An 18,833-nucleotide genomic window follows, 5' to 3' on the forward strand; every position below is an offset into this window, starting at 1 on the left:
GCTAAATTCATGAAAAAATATCATTGGTATCATTGGAATAATTTAACAATAATTTATTTACAACAGTAACTAGATGAAGGTACACAAGATAAACATAGTATCTGCATGATTGAGACAACTGGACTTTAGCAAGACTCGTGAAACTGTGAACCTGAAAAAAGAACAAGGAAGCATGATGACTGGACTTAGGAGAAGACGGCATCATTTGCATGTGCATGTGAATGAGAAGAAGTCAGTATGTAATAGTGTTGAGTAATAAAAGAGCACCATGTCATCTAAATATATACATACATTGATCTATATCTATATATCAGATACAAACCTACAAAGTGGCAAAGGGAAGCTTTGGAATAATAAAAGGAATGCAAAGAGCAGCTTTCACTTAACATTTCTCACATTCATCAAAAGTATGTGATTCATAAATACATTATTTGGATTTCATAGCATCCAGCAAAAAGCTCTTTTCAGGCACGTCTGTTGTCAAGTTGAACACTGTATTTCTTAGTAGTTGGGGGTCAGCCACATCTTCCCCTCCCCGGGCTCCTGCTTTTTGGGCTGTCTGTCCAAGTTGGGGCTGATGCTCTTGAGCGCTGCGGAGGGCAGGCGAGAAAACCCTTTGAAACTCAGAGCTCCTCCTTCTATTGGGCAGATGTAGTCTGCTGAGTCGTCAGGTTTCCTCTTCCTGAGGTGACTGAATTGGGTGAAGCCAAGTTTCTTGGGCTGGAACACACATAATTCAAACACATCATGATTGTTATTGTACTCCATTTATTTATTGATTCATTCATTTATATTTCATTTTGGATTATGGCTTACATAACAGTATTAGGGCCATGTTGAAAATGAATGAAAAACATTATCATATCAATATGTTTAATATATTTATATATTAATATATATTTAAATATATATATAAATATGACTCTACTGTCCTAATTTAACAGCATTATTTTGAAAATGTTTCAATTAAAATATTAATTATAAATCCATCCACTTTCTATGCCGCTTATTTTTGTTAGTGTCGCGGGGCATGCTGGAGCCTATCACAACTGACTTTGGGGGAGAGGCGGGGTACACCCTGGACCACATGTTTTTGGTATGTGAGAGAAAACCAAAGTACCTGGAGAAAAACCAACGCACACACGGACAACATGCAAACTCCACACAGAGATGCCCAAGCGGAGATTCAAACCCAGGCCTTCCCGATCTAACAACTCAGTCACCGTGCAGCCTAAAATCTTCATTAATAAATTAAAATATTTTTCTTTCGCTGCGTACCATTCATCTTGTACAGAATATTGGAAACATATTTTTCTATGGAATATACATATTTTACTTTTTTTCATTATATATATATATTTTTTGTTTGTTTTTTTATATGGCATTTTTACCTTCACTTTAGCTGTGGTAGTGAGTGGAACATGGCCTGTAGCATTGCCGTACTCTTTCTTCTCCTGTGTGGCCTGAGCTCCCACCAGGGTCGCGAATGCTGAGGCCAGGTGGCGTCGTAGTAATGTCTTCTGTGGAGGAATATTTAGCAGCAGGGCCAAAGTCTCCGGGCTGAAGCGAGGCTCCAGGATCTACACAGATGCACTTAGTGTTAAGCCTGTGTCATAGACACCAGTGATTGCGCTTGAAAATAGAAATGACTCACAATCAGCCCACCATGTACGCCACTGCCCCGAAGGTTAGGCGCATACTCTGCAAGATCAACAGCTCGAAGCCATTCCATGACACGATGATTTGACCACTGCACCACCTCTGAGGGAGAAGGCTGCTTCTTAAAAACAATAAAAAAAACTATAAATACATGACTTGGGGCTGCATGCCCAAGTTTCTACATTTGGAAATTTGTGTCTATTCATTTTGAACAGTGGTTCTCAGTCATTTTCCGTCATGCCCCCACTGCGGGACAAATGTTTTTGTGCCGCTCAATTTGAAATACTATTAAGAAAAAAATATCTATCTGTTTCCCTTTATTGTACAAACTGAACTGGAAACTGAAACCAGCAAATTGCAGCGACATGGAGAAGAGTGAAGCATACAGTGTGTTCAAGAGTCAAATTCTATGCTGAAAACGACAAATTCATACATGTCGGTATAGGTCTGCATGAATATTGACAGTCCTCCATGCCCTTACAGTACACCACACCCCCCAAGGGGAGTCCACCCCACTATTTGACAAGCCTTGATCATGCTTGAGGTATTTGAGGTATTATTAGACTATTATTATTGTTGTTATATTACAAATGTGCAGGGTTGGACAAAAGTGCAGATCAGAATATTTGAGTGTTATGGAAATGTACTTATAATAAGAGAAAATGTTGTAATTGTAAATATGTACTGTACCTTCTTTTGGCCCACCCAAAATCAAAACTAGGCAGCATAGAATAAGCCATATTTGTGTATTTGTCTCCATCTTCTGGCCGCATAGTGTAAATTCAGGTTGACTTGCAGTGTATTCTCTTTATGTTGTAGAAGTGTTACATATTTGGACAAATGTTAAATCACACATGGTGTGCTCATAAAAATATACATCTATGCATTTTCCTTACCTCTTCCCCAGGCCTGCGACGTAGGCAATGGGGGTTGAACTTGTTTGCATGGAGGACATGGATGGCACATTTAATGCTGAGATGATGAAGCTGACTCGTCACCTTCAGGCTCAAGAGGTCATTCTTAAAACAAAGGAAAAAGAAAAATGATCTTAACGTAAATAAGCGCATTCTCCTGTTTACATGTGCTTTACCCCCCCCAGGCGCCCTTTATCAGTTCTAAATCAAAACTACCGTGAAAGGCAGAAGCATGTACTATTACATTACCAGGGATGTCTACATTGGTGCCTAAGCAACTGGTCTATCTTACCACTGTGAGGTATTGTATCATGCGTCCGTCAACACGGGCTTCATGGAACTGGTCTTTATACTGAGGCAAGCCAATATCATCCAGCCATCCTGCAAAAAAAAGTTAACAATACGATATACAACAAGAGTTACAGATGTTCCTTGTTAGTGATAATGGGTGCCACTCTTGGGAGCGGTCTTATTTAAAAAAAGAATATATTAGTATACGTACGAGTGACCCAGATGTGGTCCAGGTCTGCTGACTTCTCTGTCACTTTAGTGGTAAACGCCCTCAATGCCAACTGCAGTTTTTTTCTGTGCAGAGGGTGCCTCATTCCCATCTCCTAAGGTCAAAGTTCACAATTACTCGGAAAAAAAGTGTCACACTGATTATTTACTCCGTATCATGTGTTAGTACTAAGGTTTTTGATGGTCCTACCTTCTCAAGATCCTGAGGTGTAGCAGCAATTAGTGTCTGGCCACTTTCAACCCACTGCCTAGTAAGGTTGACATACTGGCCCAGTCCGAAGTCCTCCAACCAGTTGCAGACCTGCTCTCTGCTCCACTGGCTGAACGGCAGATTCATGTCACTGACAGGAAAAGGAGCAAATAAATTAGTCTGGAATTCAGCCAGTTACAGTTTAAACTGTGATTGATGACTTTAGTCGTAGTCTGGTTGTGGACCCTTACCATGCAGACTCTTGAGACTCAGGGGTACGAGTCAGTCTGGCTCCTGCTGTGGCACGGAAACCTCCTCTTGTAAAAGGACCAGAATCTGGGTCCGCTGCCTGGACTCCTCCGGAATTAGTCCTTCGAAGTCTGCAAAGACAGTTCAATTATATGCCAAATACTTTTGTCACAGTAACTGCCAGAAAGTAAAAAGGTAGTACTGCATTCAAACTAAATGACCAGTAGGGGGCTACTCCATTGATAAAATCTCAATCATAGTATATGGAATGAATATGTTATCATGTTTCTACTTCTGGGTGAAATAGGTGATCAAGAGTTGCGTGTATTTCTATGCACCACCGTGCAGCCTAGTTCAGTAGTTATTGAAAAAAAAAATCACATTTTTGAGGGATTTAATGCCACATCTGTTGAAGATACAACAAATCCGTTGCCACACTACAGATTCCATTTTCTTCATTTGCTTCATTTGTTGTCTTCCTATGATGAAAATTCCAAAGCTCCCTAGTTTTTCACATTTTGGATCGTAGTATCCGGAATTATTCCATTATCTGGATCATTGGTTGATATTTTGCCGAACTGGTATTTTTATTTCCAAGTGCTCTGACCATTTTTTGTGGAGTTATATGCACAAATGCTGAAAATGGTGCTAGCTTGCAATTGTGAAGTATTTCAGACGGTCATCCCGGTTTCTTCCATATCCCATTTCTTAAAATTCCTGAAATTTTCATCCCAGTCCCCATTCAGCACTTTTCAAGTTATTTTGAATACAAACAGTTAATGCTGGCCAAAAAAAAAACAATCTCCTTGGCAGAGGTAACAAAGAATAGCAACACAGCCGATATCAAACATGATGTGCACTCATGCATTATTAAGCATTTCCCATTTGTCCACACTCACTTCCCCCACAGTCTCTTGAGGCTCCGGTTTGTCTTCATGTATTCTGGTGAGCCCACAGCTCTCTGAACTGGTGGTGAATTTGTCCCAGCGCAGTTGTTCAATTTCACTTTCTCCAACTTCACTGGAACATCACAAAACATTCTTGTAAGCACAAATATGATTATTATTGTTTTAATATAAACATGTGGATGCTCCTAATCTCCAGTATCTATCATCATGACATCAGCAGTATCTACTGTATGTGGAGGTCAGTTTGATGGTCATAATTATTGAGAGCTACAAGTAAAAGCGTGTTTTATTTCTGATGAGAGAAATCCCATTTAGGCGAGGTTATAATGCTCAGCGGTGGTTCTTTCCACTTGGATGTGGTCATCAGAGAAGGGGAACGGGTGTGTTTGGTTCGTCTAAAAAAAACACATCCATCCCATGAGCCTTCCTCGTCTGAAGTCCCTACAATTACTTATGATCAAAGGTACGTGGTCCCTCTGGTTAAAGGGGAGTGGCTCACTCCAAATATAAGTTCTGCCTGGTAATATAATATTGTTAATATCTGTATATTTACTTTGGCTGGAGTCTCCATCTTCACTGTCATCTGGAGATCGCTCGGTGCTGCTCTCGGTGGGAGACGAGCGGGGAGGCAGCATCTGACTCCTGCTGTCCCTCTAGTTGAAGACAACACAGAAGCAAACAATAGATATATTTGTATATCCAACATACACTGGCTTGCATAGTGAGGTCAGAAGTCACTGATGTTGGATCTGAAAAAGGACCTGCTTGGGTCACAGTCCCCAATTGGTTTCATTATCATTTTTAGTAGGCAAGCTGATGTTTGAGGGCTCTGCGTGTGCTTGACCAGTTATATTGGGGTCTACTAAATACACCACCTGTATACATTTGGAGAAACTGTTCCATTGAAGGCATAAATAAACCAATGATGGGACACAAAAGGGCCTTCCTCAATCTGTTCTCCAAAGTTGGAAGCAAATTAAGATTCAGAGAACCCTACGTGTTATTGGTATTATTAGTAGTTCACAAAGCTGCTTCTGTGTCGCTCTATTGCCATTGACGTCCTTGTTCCCAATATTTCTCCTTACAGTGTATGAAAAAAAATACATATTGTAAATACCTTTTGTTTCTGCCCATTTGTTAAATCATTCATGCTACTTGTTGATGTTTGTGTCTCCGGCCTGAGAAGACATAAGTAAAACCGTTAGGAAAATACGTAAATGTGCTGATGCGTCCAATGTCATGCGGGATGGAAATATACATGCAATACCTGCTGTCACTGTTCTTCTGAGACGCAAGAGATGTTTGATGAGAAGAAGCACTGGTTGTGGAAACCTGGATAGTGAGCAAAAATGTACCTTCAGAATTAATATAAAAATTCCCACATTAAATAGCAAAAAAGAAGAATTATTTTATATTTTTTAAACCAACCTGTGTTAGTTATATATACAGTATTAAAAAAACAACTTCCATCTGAAGCTTTGTGGCAAATACAAACTTTTTCTCCTTAGGTTGCTCTTTTTGTTCATTTTGATATTATTCTCATAAATTTTGTCATATCCTACTTTTGTCATACAATGACTTTATCTAAATATTTTGACTTTATTTTAGTAATATTATAAATAATTTCCCAACTTAATTGCAGTTATTCTTATGCCCTTTAATAAAATTAAGTCCTTTTTTCCTTTAATATTTCAACGCTTCTAAAATAATCTTCTCCTTCATATTATGACTTTCTTCTTGTACACTTGTTTCACTTTTATTCTTCACTTTTGTTATGACTTTGCTCTCCTAATATTTTGACATTATTATTGTAATATTATTGCTCTTTTCTTCCATTTTTGCTGTTGTTTTTTGTTTTTGTTTTCTTGCTGAATTGTATTTTTAGAAGGTCATTTAAAAAAAACACCAGTGGCCACAAATGGCCTCCAGGCTGCACTTTGGAAACCACTGCTTAGAGAAATCCAATATATTTATCAGGTAATACAAATTTAGTAAGTATTTGTTGAAAATACTACCAGTTGCTGTCCCAAAACTATTTCTCAACATCAGATATGCAGATATAGAATACATTCATTATCATATTATTACTATTTTATTTTATTTGTTGACTATTTTACAATATTTTGAAATTATAATATTTTATTATATATTTTCAATTATAAAAAAATGTCATATTTTACAAAAACAAAGTTAAAAAAGGCGAATAGAATTGTTTGTACGTACATCCGACTTTACATCTTCAGACTTTGCACTGACGGAGTCAGCATTCTTCCTCTGCCCCTGCTCCTCTTCCTCACTGCTACTGGAATTTCTTCTTCCGTTTGACAGCAAACGACCGACAGGTGGCGCTACAGTAACAAAAGGATCTGTGAAGTATTTTTGTGTTATAGGAAACAGAGGTGTGTTGGCTTTCACTTTGCCAGAATGATTGCCTTTGATTATGTCATCAGGAAAATGAAGGGGAGGATGCGGGAAAGAAAAGGCTGATTACCTTGCCTTGTGTTATGTGGCAGATCTCTGAACTGCCTGCACTGGTTTAACAGCAGAGTGAGCTCTTCAAGACGCCGGTCCTTCAGAAGTAAGAATTAGAGGGAGTTAAAGGTTAATAAAAACCATTAAGATGTTTATCTATGGTTAAGAAACGCACAGATGCTGCTTCCTGCTACCAATGTCCTCTCGCCATATGGCCTTTACATCAAAAGAGCAACTAACGATGAGATACACACCAGCCCAGCTGCAGGGAGGGTGTTTTTTTTTCCCATTTTTTTCAAGTGGCAGCCGAGCTTGGCTTCACCATGACTCCCATCCTGCAGCTCCAAAATTAGGCTTGGCAGATGGAGGCCTATTTAAGTGTGGCTTTGCCTGTGTTGGCTCGCCTTGGGGTGTGTACGTGCGTGTTCAGCAGCTCTGCCACATGTAGACCCACGCCTGCAAGATTCTACGTGAGAGTAGAATACAAAAGCAAGTCTGTACTATAATTGGACAGAGGGCGGTGCTTGTTAGCAATGACAGCATCTAGAAGTGATGATATCTGGTCCATATGCGGCCCAACTTCCCACATTATTTTTGATTTAATGGCACACAGATGTGTTGACTTACCTTTTCATCATTAGCTGCCTCCAAGGATTTAATGGCACTCTTAAGCCTTTGCAGCTCCTGATCTATAATGAGAAACACCATTTTCAATTATTAGTCCATATTCCATATCCTAGTATGGTGAATTCTGTCTGCTACATTTCGATCCATCCATTTCCTGTCCCACTTATCATGAGGGTCATGGGCATGCTGGAGCCTATCCCAGCTGTCTTTGGCGGTGAGAGGCGGGGTAGACCCTGGACAGGTCACCAGCCAATAACAGGGCACATATAGACAAACAACCATTCACACTCACATTCATATGTACCTATGGTCAATTTGGAGTCGCCAATTGATGAAAACCCACGCATGGGGAGAACATGCAAACTCCATACATAGATGCCCGAGCAGGGAATCAAACCAGAGTCTCCTAGCTGTGTGGCCTGCGTGTTAACCACTCCACAAATGTGCAGCCTGATAAATTTCCAAACTAAGCTATTTATTATTTTAGAATATTATTTTAGAACAATAAACTTTATTATTTGTCACAATATAACTGTTAAATAGCAGCACTCTGCAATTTAATTATGTCCAGACGTAGCTTAGGTTAGAGGTTCTGTGAATTGACGGGTTAAATATGACCACATTTCTTTCAAGGTCAGACAGAAAATTGTTTGTTAAAAATAAATAAAACCTGTTCCGGAGTCAAACTGGACCAATACAAATCACAATTTTTACGAGTGTAAATGTGACTATAGGGGTGTTATTTCATGTCTAGAGGGCATTAATATTGTATTAATAATATCACTTATCACGGTCAGGTCTGGAACCAATTAACCATGTGGCCATACAGTATCTCAACCCCAAATATTGGTAAAATTCCAAAATGGATGAGCTTTGTGATATTGAAAATTGAAGGTACACTGTAATGAATACATCATAAACTGGTGAATAAATGTGGTTGAAAGCTATCTTGGCCTCCTGGGATGCCAAAGCCCTGAAACTGGTTTGTTTAATCCTGACAAGTGGTTAGCATCTTCCTGAATAGATTTTCTTAGAAAGAAATTTGACATAATCCAAAACCAACCCCTCCCCCCAATGCTCTTTCAGTAAAATAATGAATGCAAATAGCTCTCTTGAAACTGAACAACCCACCGGTGATACCAGACTGAGGCTGGATGTGCTTACCTCTCTCAGAGCTCTCAGTGGAAAGTGGAGGTCTTGCCAGCAGCTGATTGTGCAGGCTCTCAATCTCAGCATCCTTACTGAGGAGGAGCTGCTGAAGGCTACTGATTTCCACCTGGGTGTACAACAGATAGAGTTGGAATTGTATGAGCCTACTTATGCACCTCGTCTTTCAGTGTTACAACAATAACATGCAAATGCAGAAGCATCAGAACAATGGCTCACTGGATGACAGTGTATGTATCCCATTGGGCGACAAGGGTGATACATTCTCACATAGACTTTTGTGCATGGTACACTGGTCACAGGTTTATTTTGGTCACGTTCAAATTGTATTTGAAAAAAGTGATATCACATTGTTTCATTCAAAAGACAATTGATGGGCTCAAGATTTTGGTCTTCTACTACCATGCATTCTAGTCCTAGCAGGTGAAGGACCTTCATAAAGTTGTCATTCTGATGCAATATCTCAATACATTAGTGTGAAATGATACATACTGTATCATGATATTTATATGTAATGCACACAAATTGCATGACATGAGGAAAGGTATTATGGAAAAGCATGCAAAAAGTGAAAGTAGAGAAAAGATGTCGCAATAAAGTATAATGTTGATGTAGCAGATTACTGAAAGCTATTATTAAATCTATTCCAACACTACATTTGAACTTTATGTGTGTGCACATAAAATGAGAGTGACTCACTTAACTGTCTGGCACATCTGATTGGTTGGATAGCGGTTAGGAAAGTTAAGTGGACAGTTAGCCAAGGAATTTGGACACTGATGCTGTCAAGTCAAAACTGTGTTGAAAAAAAAATGGTGTTACCTTGGTGGCTTTCAGTCTTTTCTCATATTCTAACTTCTCATCTTGCAAGCGTTCAACCTTGTCCTTGAGACTCTTGAGCTCCCTTAGCAAAGCCTGGAACACAAACATAATGTTGCCTGTAGTAATCCTTGTAGTAATGTGTGGATAAACAAAATAGTGCATTGTCATTACATATTATGCAGATGCAACACGAATGATCATGACCCAGTCACCGTTTCTTGACTCAAAACAGATAATATACAGTGAGCCCTGCTCCTGTGTCATTTGGTGTGAACTCGTGGTGACACACACAGACACACACACACACACCAAAGTGAGACAAAGCATGCCGTGCACAACGTCACAAGTCATGCATCAGGCTGAGCATACACTCTCATCTCCATCGAATCGCAGCTGCTCTGCATCTGTGCTACTCTCATCGGGCCCCTCTGCAGCCTCTTCCTCCTCCTCTTCTAGTTTGGTCTTCACCTCTGTAGCTGTGATACATGAGTGGTTGGCGTGAGAGTCCTCAGGGGATGCGGAGGGGGCGGGGCATGGCGCTGGTGAGTCGCTGTCAGCTGGATTCTCAGAGGCTTTTTTCTCCTGGATCTTGCTATTGATCTCCTTCTGAAACCTACACATCTGCTCCTGCAGCTCACTAATGAAATTGACAACGCTCTGCCGGATGCAGTGTGGGAGACAGAAAAATTGGGAGAACGTTTTAGACCAATTTTTATCTGTGTCGAAATGAAGAAAAGGTCAGAACTTAGTTCTGACGTAGTAGAAACAGACATCTGTTCTTGATTGCATTATTGTGTTTACATCTTGCTTCTTAGATCAGTCAATTAATTCCACACTGGAGCCTCAAAAGTCAGTTGTGGGTTTTCATGATGTCATCAAGGAAAATCCTCTTTTCTCATGGACACTATACCACTTCTGACCCTCTTCCAGCTAGATGAGCCACCCTGTGTATACAAAAACTTCATGTCAGGCAGCAGGCTTTGCTACACATCTGAAAATAAAGCCTGTTTCTGCCAACTATCAGTGAGTCAGCTGCAGATGTGAGAGCTGTATGTTTTATCATTTTGTTTCTGTTGACAAATATGCCAACCTAACATGATAGCCTGTTAAAATGTGCCTATGGTGTTAGCACTTTAGCTCACATAGCTATGCTAATGTGCTAATGTTTGTGTGTCCCTGTACCTCTCCTGTAAGTTAAGTTAGTACTGTAAGGTTAAACCAGTACTTCTCAAATAGTAGGGTATGCCCCCCTGACTTGAATTTGTATATATAATATAATATAATATAATATAATATAATATAATATAATATAATATAATATAATATAATATAATATAATATAATATAATATAATATAATATAATATAATATAATATAATATATGCTTGGATTCTCTCCGTTTTGTTTCATTTTCCTGGTTTCAGTTTCAAGTTCAGTCCGTACCGTGAATATAAATGAATAAATATCAGTTTCTAGTCCACAGAATGAGTGGAGAGCGCTACCCATCTAGCTACACATCTAGACTGTCTACTCAGTGTTCAACATATCTCTTAAGGTGTCAGGAATTGAGGTTTACCAGCATATATCTCCATAGGCATAAAGTGCACAATAGCACTTCTTGGAGCCTCACACTCGGTTTATACGTGTTTGAGAGGTGATGTGTGCCAATGTTCCGTTGTAAACAGCGACCAAGCTATGTTGGGACTGCGGGCCGAGGAAGTCTCGTATGGGGTCCAGAGGATATGACAGATGATATGAACGCCTACATGGCTAAATTTAACTCTTGAGCTTATTGCCTCTAAAGGGTGGGGGGTGGCTTCCACATGTCACGTGCGTGTTTGTGTAGTAAAACTCACAAGAGGCCTGTTAAGCGTTCAAAGACGATTTTTGCCTCTTCATGATTTCAAACAGATGCTGCAAGGGAAAGTGCAGAGGATGAATGTGCACTGAGAAAAAAAGACGCTGTCTGGTCTCATTATCAGCTGCGTAATTTCTCTTTGCTCCAATGTCAAACACACTTTTGTTCACATACATTTAGAAAGTAATTAGCTTATGTTGCCCCTATTTCCATCCAAAAGAGCTTCCTCTTTTCATAACAGCTTTGGGTATCTTTGCTAACCTACACATGTGCTGCACGCACCATCCATCATAGCAACCTTGAAATGCCTGAATTCCTTTCACCTGACAACACAATGGCTCTTTGACTGGCCATGTTTTGACAGTAACATTACAGCATTCTGTCTGGCTCTGATGAGAGTCCCTCTCAGTTTCATAGCGACCACTAAATGCCCAGAATGTCCACTAGTAAGCTGACACAAAGGTCCTAAGCAAATACAGAATTAGGTTTGAAATATGGACCAAAAATTAAACCTCTTGGCGACTACTAAGGAGCAACCCGTGCCAAAGTTTTTTGGGAATGTTCCTCTCCATCTGTCCAGAGAGTGCTTATGGACTTCCATAAAATCAGCAGCTGACTTCAAGGTCCACCATATAGGACAGGTTTCCATGTGTTGCTTTGTCATTCTTGGCAGACTCTAGCTAAAATTTCCAAAAGTTGTCCAAACACAAAAGTCTCAGGAGATTAAAAGTAAACGTCCTTGAAAATACTATTCAGTGAAAGGTATCAAGTTATATATCCTTTCAGTCATGCATAGAGCTCACTTCGTCAAAGAGGTCCCGACAACTCAATGACCTCTTAAAATAAAACTAAAGCCTAAATCCCACCTAAATGTGTATTTGACAATGTGTATTGTTTTGTTGAAAGGCCCTACCTCTGCTTTGTGCTGCCTCTCTGTCCCATGGCCTTGTTTCTCCTCCATGTCTGCGAGCTTCAGTTTCAGGTAGGACACCTCCCCCATGAGACTCAGCTTCTGCTTCTCCAGTGACGCCCTATGCACAAGTTCCTGCCATAGAGCAAACATGTAACGAGTCATAAGCAATACAAACACCGAATGCACACAACACAGGGCGATCCGACACTTACTTAACAAAGGCAACATTAGGTATGAGACACAGCAAACTACAAGGTCTGTAATAACAGCCTCGGACAAACCCACTGGTTTCAGTGGCTAAATATACACAACCCATGAATACTATTTATAATGCCTATTTCACAGCTCACTCCAAGTACACAGCAGAGAGCTGGAGGAGAGAAATAAGGGAGGGGGCGAAGAGACAAAGAAGAGGCAAAACAGACCGAGAAAGAATAGAAAAACATGTTTAATTAATGATGATGTAATGCTGCCGATCAAACTCCGTCTTGAGACCACACAGGCACGTGTGCTGGAAATGGAGCTCTTTTTAGACAGGTGCTAAATCACTCAAAGTGCACAAATGACCACAGACGTATGTAAAATCTTTGGAAAATTTTCTTTTCAAGGGCGCATGGAAAATATTAGAGCTTTGTCACCAGGAAGGGATTTACGGCTCAGGTCCAAAGCAGCATAATGTCCACGTCTTAAGCAATTCTGGCTCTTTGATACGCTGTACCCAGCAGTGAGACTCACCCCAGGCCACTTGTATTATTAGGTTGGCAGTAAAGTTGAAGAGAGGAGTATTCAAATAAGAAACAATTTATTCAGTATATTACCTGGTCATCATCCTACTTTAACGTTTGCTGCTGCAGAGCAAAGTGTTTCCCGCATGGTAGCAAATGGTTCCCAGTCTCATGTAGATTTAAATGTCACATATCCTTTTCCATTCCGTGTTTTATGGCATTGTAGAGTTCAAGTCAAGAGCAAATAAATGCAAGTGGGAGAATTTTTCTCTTTACGAAGCGCAACCTCTACCTTCCGTCCCGCCCATCTCTCCACCTTTTTCAGCTTTTTCCTCCCTTCTTAAGCTATTAGTCAGCATTTCCTTTCCTTTCATTCTCCCCCTTCTTTGTATGAGAGAGTTAGAGAGAGAGCATGCATAGACTGTGGTGGTTAAAGGTTACAAGGGTGTGGCTAACGCAGCTCTAATCACCTGTCCAGACAGACCAGTCGGGCACAGCAGAAACCAGGCAAAGACTCTGAGACACTATCCTGGAATGAGGCTGTATATCCTAAATATTTGGGTTGCCAAGGTGATCTGCAGCTCCATGGAGTGGAATTCAAACTAGGAATGTCTTTCCAGGGAGTAAAACTTATTAGCAAAGATTGAATCTGCAGGACGAGGTTATTTTGACAGACTGATGATTAGTGCAGAGCCCTCTTGCAGCTTACTCATTAGAAGAATGAAATTGATATGTTGAAGTTAAATGAAGATACGAGTGTAACGATTCCTCCACTAAATGTGCAGTGGTATGAAAAAGTTTGTGTACCCCTGATAATTTTCAAGATTTTTGACCATTCCTCTTTCCAAAACATCTTCAGTTGAGTCTGGTTTGATGGTTTCCAAGCATGGACATCCCACTTTAAATCACACAACAGATTTTCAATAAAATTCAGATCTAGGGAGTGAGATTGCAATTCCAGCACATTGTACTTGTTCCTCTGCATGATGACATAGTAGAATTTGAGCAGTCATTATGTCGGCGCAACTTCAACTTTGTCACTGATTCTTGAGCACTGTTGGCAAGAATCTGCTGATACTGACTGAAATCCATATGACTTTCAATTTGAACAATATTTCCAGGCCCTGCACTGGCCACACAGCCCCGCAGTATGATGTAACCACCACCAAATGTTACTGTGGGTAGCAAGTGTTTGTCTTGGAATGATGTGTTCTTCATCCACCATGCATACTGCCCCTTGTTATGCGCAAATAACTACATTTTCGTTTCCTTGCCAAAGGAGCTGACACCTCCTCTTCAAAAAGCATAAGTTTGTCCTGCAAAGAGTTTTTGTCCTGCAAAGAGTGACTCTAGACGCAGAGAAATACGAGGAGAAATATGATCTCAGGGAAAAACTAAACTTCAAACACTTGCGAGAACGTTAAATCCCACAGCATTTCAAATCAAATTATGGAACTCCTATTGAGTAAGGAACTTAATGTGAATTTAAGAAACAATGCAAGCAGTTGATGTTTGTAAAATACAAAGAACAGCTTTGAACAGCTCTGAAAAATCACCATTGCATCACTATATGGTCATTTTTTATGAAAAAGTTACTGAATCGATTTAAAGACACTGAATCACTTTTTTGCATTGTTCTAAATGAACCGACATTTTCCTTGCATTGTATCAGCAACCATGAATCGTTATATGTTGATGAGTTGAATAGTTATTAAAAGTTGAAGAGGATCTTCTTGGTTGTACCTGTTGTAGCATCTCCTCAGTGGCGTTGAGTTTAAGTCGATGTTCCACTACCGAACTCTGCAGGTCGGTGATTTTTACCTCTTGAGCCTCCACCTGGTCTGTCAGCACACCCACCTGAGGAAATAAATCTGATTTTGTGCATTGCAACAGTGTAACCACTAAAGTTGAATGCCCTTGAGGTCATATCATTCAGAATTAGAGAAAGAGTTTCAGGAAAGATGTGCCTCTAAACATCTCTGACTGAAGCCCCATTACTGACCAACTTAGTTCAGAGGGTATGATCATGATAAATTATATTTCCATGATAGGAAAAATAGTGTGAAAATCTAAGCACACCGGGTGTGCAGTGTTGCCGAAGAGATAGTGTAGCACCTTAAGAGGTTCCACTCTTATGAATAATTTTCACATTGCTGTGAGTCAACAATGTCTTTGTGTTACTGTTGAAATGTCAACCTCTTCATTATATGATATTTAATGACATGTTGTGCCTCAGTGCAAACAGTCCATGCATTGTTTATAGTTGAATGCAAAACAGCAAAATAAGCTATTAAGGGCACTTAAGAACAACATGCAAGCGACAGCGCAGGCTGTGCCAGTCAATTGGAGCAGATTTCCCAGAGGAATGTTTTATGCGAGGAGTAAATAAACAACTAGGGCAGTTGCTTTCACACAGTTCATTTTCTTGTGTTCTAGCCTTAACCTGTCTGAGGTATGCACTAATTCAGTACTTCCTGAAACTTCATCTTACACTCTTTGCACAAGCATGCTAGTGTTGTAACAGCAGTAAACCTTCAGTAGAACTTTATTACTACAGCTTGGCCCCTGCTGGATCAGACACACAATAGTTATGCAACATAATATATCATAATACTGCGGTCTACCTCTGCCCTTTAACCTGCTTTGTCTCAACTCTTGTTTACTGTTATTTAAATCTTACCAAAATATATGAGATTAGATGAAACAAAATATGTAATTAAAGTTGCCTTACCTGCAGAATGAGAGATTCTTTGTCTCCCTCCAGACGTGATAAACGCTCCTGGTAGGACTCACTGTTGTCTGATGACTGGTGGTTTACCTTGGAATATACAAGTTTACTGTTAAGTTTAGGAAGTGCACTGCTGACACAGAACAGTTCCCTAATAGGTCAAATCTGGTTTTCCTCAAACAAAGCTCCAGCAATTTGCAGTAAAAATGGACTTGGAGATTTTCTCAGTGCCTCCGCCTTTCAGAGGTTTACTAAAGCTGCCTTCAAATTATACACAACATTTTATTTCATCTTATTAGTGGAGTTGGATGAAGCCTCGGGGCTTCCTGTGTATTTAGGGATATTTTGGAGCGATCAGAGTGCAAGAGAAGTATGATCACGGCCCGATGAGCTGAATTTTTTCAGAAAGCTTCACAAAACCACACTTGTGGAAACATTATGTAGCTGAGCCTCCAGCCAGAGCCAAGAATCCCAAGTGGTTTGAAATCGTTTGATTAAAAAAAGGTCTCAAACTGATTATTTTCTGAGAGGCATTACAATAAAATGCATGTACTTTAACATTGTGCAGTAGGTACATATTTTCTGCAGAGGTTTTTGTCACCAAAGACAATTCCCACATGAACCATTCCAAGGTGCGTTGTTTGGTTTGGTATGTTGCTAGATTTGTCTAATTGTTATTGCCCCAAATTGTATAGGGAACTGTATAGGAAACATCCTTGTGTAGTTTTCAAGACGGCAGTAACTTATGATCCAATACGAATATTATAGCCTTGAACATTGGGCAATACTGAAATCAACCCGATGCCAGCAGTCACCATACATACCTTTATTACCACATTTATATCCACATCAAAGGGTGAGTAGTTATGCTTTATTTTAGTTTTATTATATAGCAGCTGATTTGGTGGATTGTACAGTATGTTTAACAAAGATTTCATAATCGTAGAATGGGTAGTTAGGTTTACATTATTTATATGAGAAGAATTGGTCCTAAATTCAAACAACTTCAGGGGGTTCTTTTCATTTATTCACTCTTATGTATTAGGTTTCAGTGTCGTATATCATGAGCAAACCTGCCGAAAGTCACATTTATATTTAGTATATTCTAGTGGAACAGTTGCCGTTTAAACTTCAAATGAAATGAAAGTATTTGCCCCCTCTTTGACTGACAGTTCTTTATTATTATAACCTAATGCATGCAGCCTGATGACTAATGACTGCCTCATGGTGTCATGTGTTGACTTCCCATGCATGTTTAGATTTTGAGCAGCAGGAAGTGGTTTAAGCCCACTTGCACATCCAGTTACCTAAAGTTCATAGTTTTATGATATGCATACATGCAAATATAACAACTGCTAAACAGCATGCTGACGTTTTCAGCTTCTGTTTTGCATCAGCTTCATTTGACTAAGTGCAATATGATGAGTTTTATCCTTGCAACAAGTAGTCTGTGACAAAAAAGGAGAAAATAAGTATGTTTGTATGTAAAAGTAACACAAGATCATGCATGTGGAGGTGGTCTTACCTTTCTAAGCCAAGCAAAATGTTTGTAGAAGTTAATTTCATTCTCCATCCTGTAGGCCCATTGTAGTAGCCCTACCTTTTAATGCTGGATTGAAGTGACATTTAATGCTGCATCGAGCCAGGAAGGATTACAGAGTCCCTGCGATAAATCCTAATACTTTTGGACTCCTCTTGCAGACCATCCGCACTGCAGTTGTTGACAGCACGAGAGGCCCTTCTGTGGTTTTTGAGTCCAGGCAGCTTTTTAGAGTTGAGCTGAATAACTCAAATGATGCCAATTGGCTTGACTCCCTTTTTCTTTTCCTACCTCTTTTCTCTTTCTCAAAAGCACTCTAACTGCCTCTTTATGCACAGAATGTCCAATTTTGCTGCACTCATCTTGTTTTGTTCTTCCTATGGTCCCTCCGTTGCTCTCTGTGCCTGCGGCTGAAGTACCTCCTGGTCTTAAAAACTAAAGGGGCTTGGGGGGAGCTCCCTGCAGCACATGCTCCTCAGATGTGGTGTGGAGCAAAGGGGATCGTAAAGGATGAGGGGGAGGAGAAAGCCGCTTGGGTGTAGAGTTCATAGCAATTCAAAGCAGAAGATATGGCCACATTCTAAGCAACCGGTGCAGGAAATGAAGGCAGGAAAAATGTAGGTATTAGGATGAGGAGAAGTCGGGCAGAGAGGCAGAGAAAGGGGGGAGTGTTACTACTTGTATTTAAACAGGAACTCTGGTTATTATTAGAGCCATCGCTCACCTAACTCCCCCAGGACATGCTGGTCCAGATGTAGACCATCAGAATCAAAGTATGAAACACAAAGACTCCAGTTGTAGTAGTCTGAGGTGGATGTTATTAAATCTTATTTTAGTATGTGTGAACACTCACCTCACTTCTCTGCAGCCCTGTCAGTATGGCCTGAGAATGTTTCTCATGTTCTTCATCACACCCCTTCACTTCTAGCAGTGCCCCCATGTTGTCAGTCAGCTCCAGAGCGGCTAAAGTGGACTTTACTTGTGGTTTAATGGTCACTTTTTTAGGCTGGGACTTGGCGGCTTGACTGTCTAACGGCATCAGAGCAGTAAAAAGTATTTCTCCTTTTTTACCTGAGGAAAGAAGTGGATAATAATTATATGTATAGTAATTATATCCCCTTTTAAAAAGATAATACCACACAGTCATAGAGGCATTCATTAAAAATGTGTACTATTGTGATAGTATTTTACAGTAGTGTAAAACTGCAGTGCATCTGTCTCTAAGAATTGGTAGTTACTGTATATGATGAAATGCTACATTGAACAAATATGAGGAGTGATTAACATCATACGTGTCTACAATGATGTCATATTGCTTAAAGCTGCTGTATGTCACAGGCTTCAGATGACATTGTTTTCAACCAAAAAAATATAACACTCTCATAGGTTACCAGTAGTGGTTTAAAAGAACAAAACATTCTTTCTTTTTCACAGTTAAGAAAATAGAAATTATCATAGAAATTAGCATATAATTGTTTTCGACCAAATAAGATGACTGGTCACACGCAGATGAATGGCATTTCACAAATATGCCGTAGCATG

The 18,833-nt window shown here is 39.9% G+C and overlaps 1 protein-coding gene and 1 long non-coding RNA gene across 4 annotated transcripts in view; one reads left to right on the forward strand and one right to left on the reverse strand.

Annotated features, from left to right (window-relative positions):
• LOC131139239 (uncharacterized) overlaps positions 1-18,833 on the forward strand; it is a 206,532-nt gene that overhangs the window by 153,001 nt on the left and 34,698 nt on the right. The window lies entirely within an intron of this gene.
• On the reverse strand, positions 80-17,656 carry ppfibp2a (PPFIA binding protein 2a). Of its 3 annotated transcripts, XM_058088621.1 has the most exons (22): positions 17,277-17,656; positions 15,755-15,841; positions 14,767-14,880; positions 12,299-12,430; positions 9,897-10,184; positions 9,528-9,620; positions 8,703-8,814; positions 7,539-7,600; positions 6,931-7,009; positions 6,663-6,787; positions 5,707-5,771; positions 5,557-5,617; positions 4,993-5,092; positions 4,431-4,551; positions 3,534-3,662; positions 3,283-3,433; positions 3,076-3,187; positions 2,866-2,954; positions 2,556-2,678; positions 1,655-1,780; positions 1,392-1,580; positions 80-720 (listed from the first exon to the last, which is right to left on the reverse strand). In XM_058088621.1, exons 1-22 carry the CDS (start codon positions 17,322-17,324, stop codon positions 502-504), a joined length of 2,625 nt encoding a protein of 874 aa, XP_057944604.1. In that variant the 5' UTR covers positions 17,325-17,656; the 3' UTR covers positions 80-501. The 3 variants fall into 3 exon arrangements, with proteins under 3 accessions (XP_057944604.1, XP_057944605.1, XP_057944606.1); XM_058088622.1 differs by lacking the exon at positions 9,897-10,184 and having other exon boundaries at positions 6,663-6,805; XM_058088623.1 differs by lacking the exons at positions 14,767-14,880; positions 15,755-15,841; positions 17,277-17,656 and adding an exon at positions 13,117-13,322 and having other exon boundaries at positions 6,663-6,805.

The sequence above is a fragment of the Doryrhamphus excisus genome, chromosome 12 (genome assembly GCF_030265055.1).
Source record: "Doryrhamphus excisus isolate RoL2022-K1 chromosome 12, RoL_Dexc_1.0, whole genome shotgun sequence".
NCBI classification, from domain to species: Eukaryota; Metazoa; Chordata; class Actinopteri; order Syngnathiformes; family Syngnathidae; genus Doryrhamphus; species Doryrhamphus excisus.

Coding starts and splice junctions, on each gene's coding strand:
- ppfibp2a (XM_058088621.1), bottom strand. CDS start 17,324: ATGGAGAATGAAATTAACTTCTACAAACATTTTGCTTGGCTTAGAAAG. Junction 10,185..12,298: donor AGAGGCAGCACAAAGCAGAG/GTAGGGCCTTTC, acceptor TGCATCCGGCAG/AGCGTTGTCAATTTCATTAG. Junction 4,552..4,992: donor AGATGGAGACTCCAGCCAAA/GTAAATATACAG, acceptor GTGATGTTCCAG/TGAAGTTGGAGAAAGTGAAA.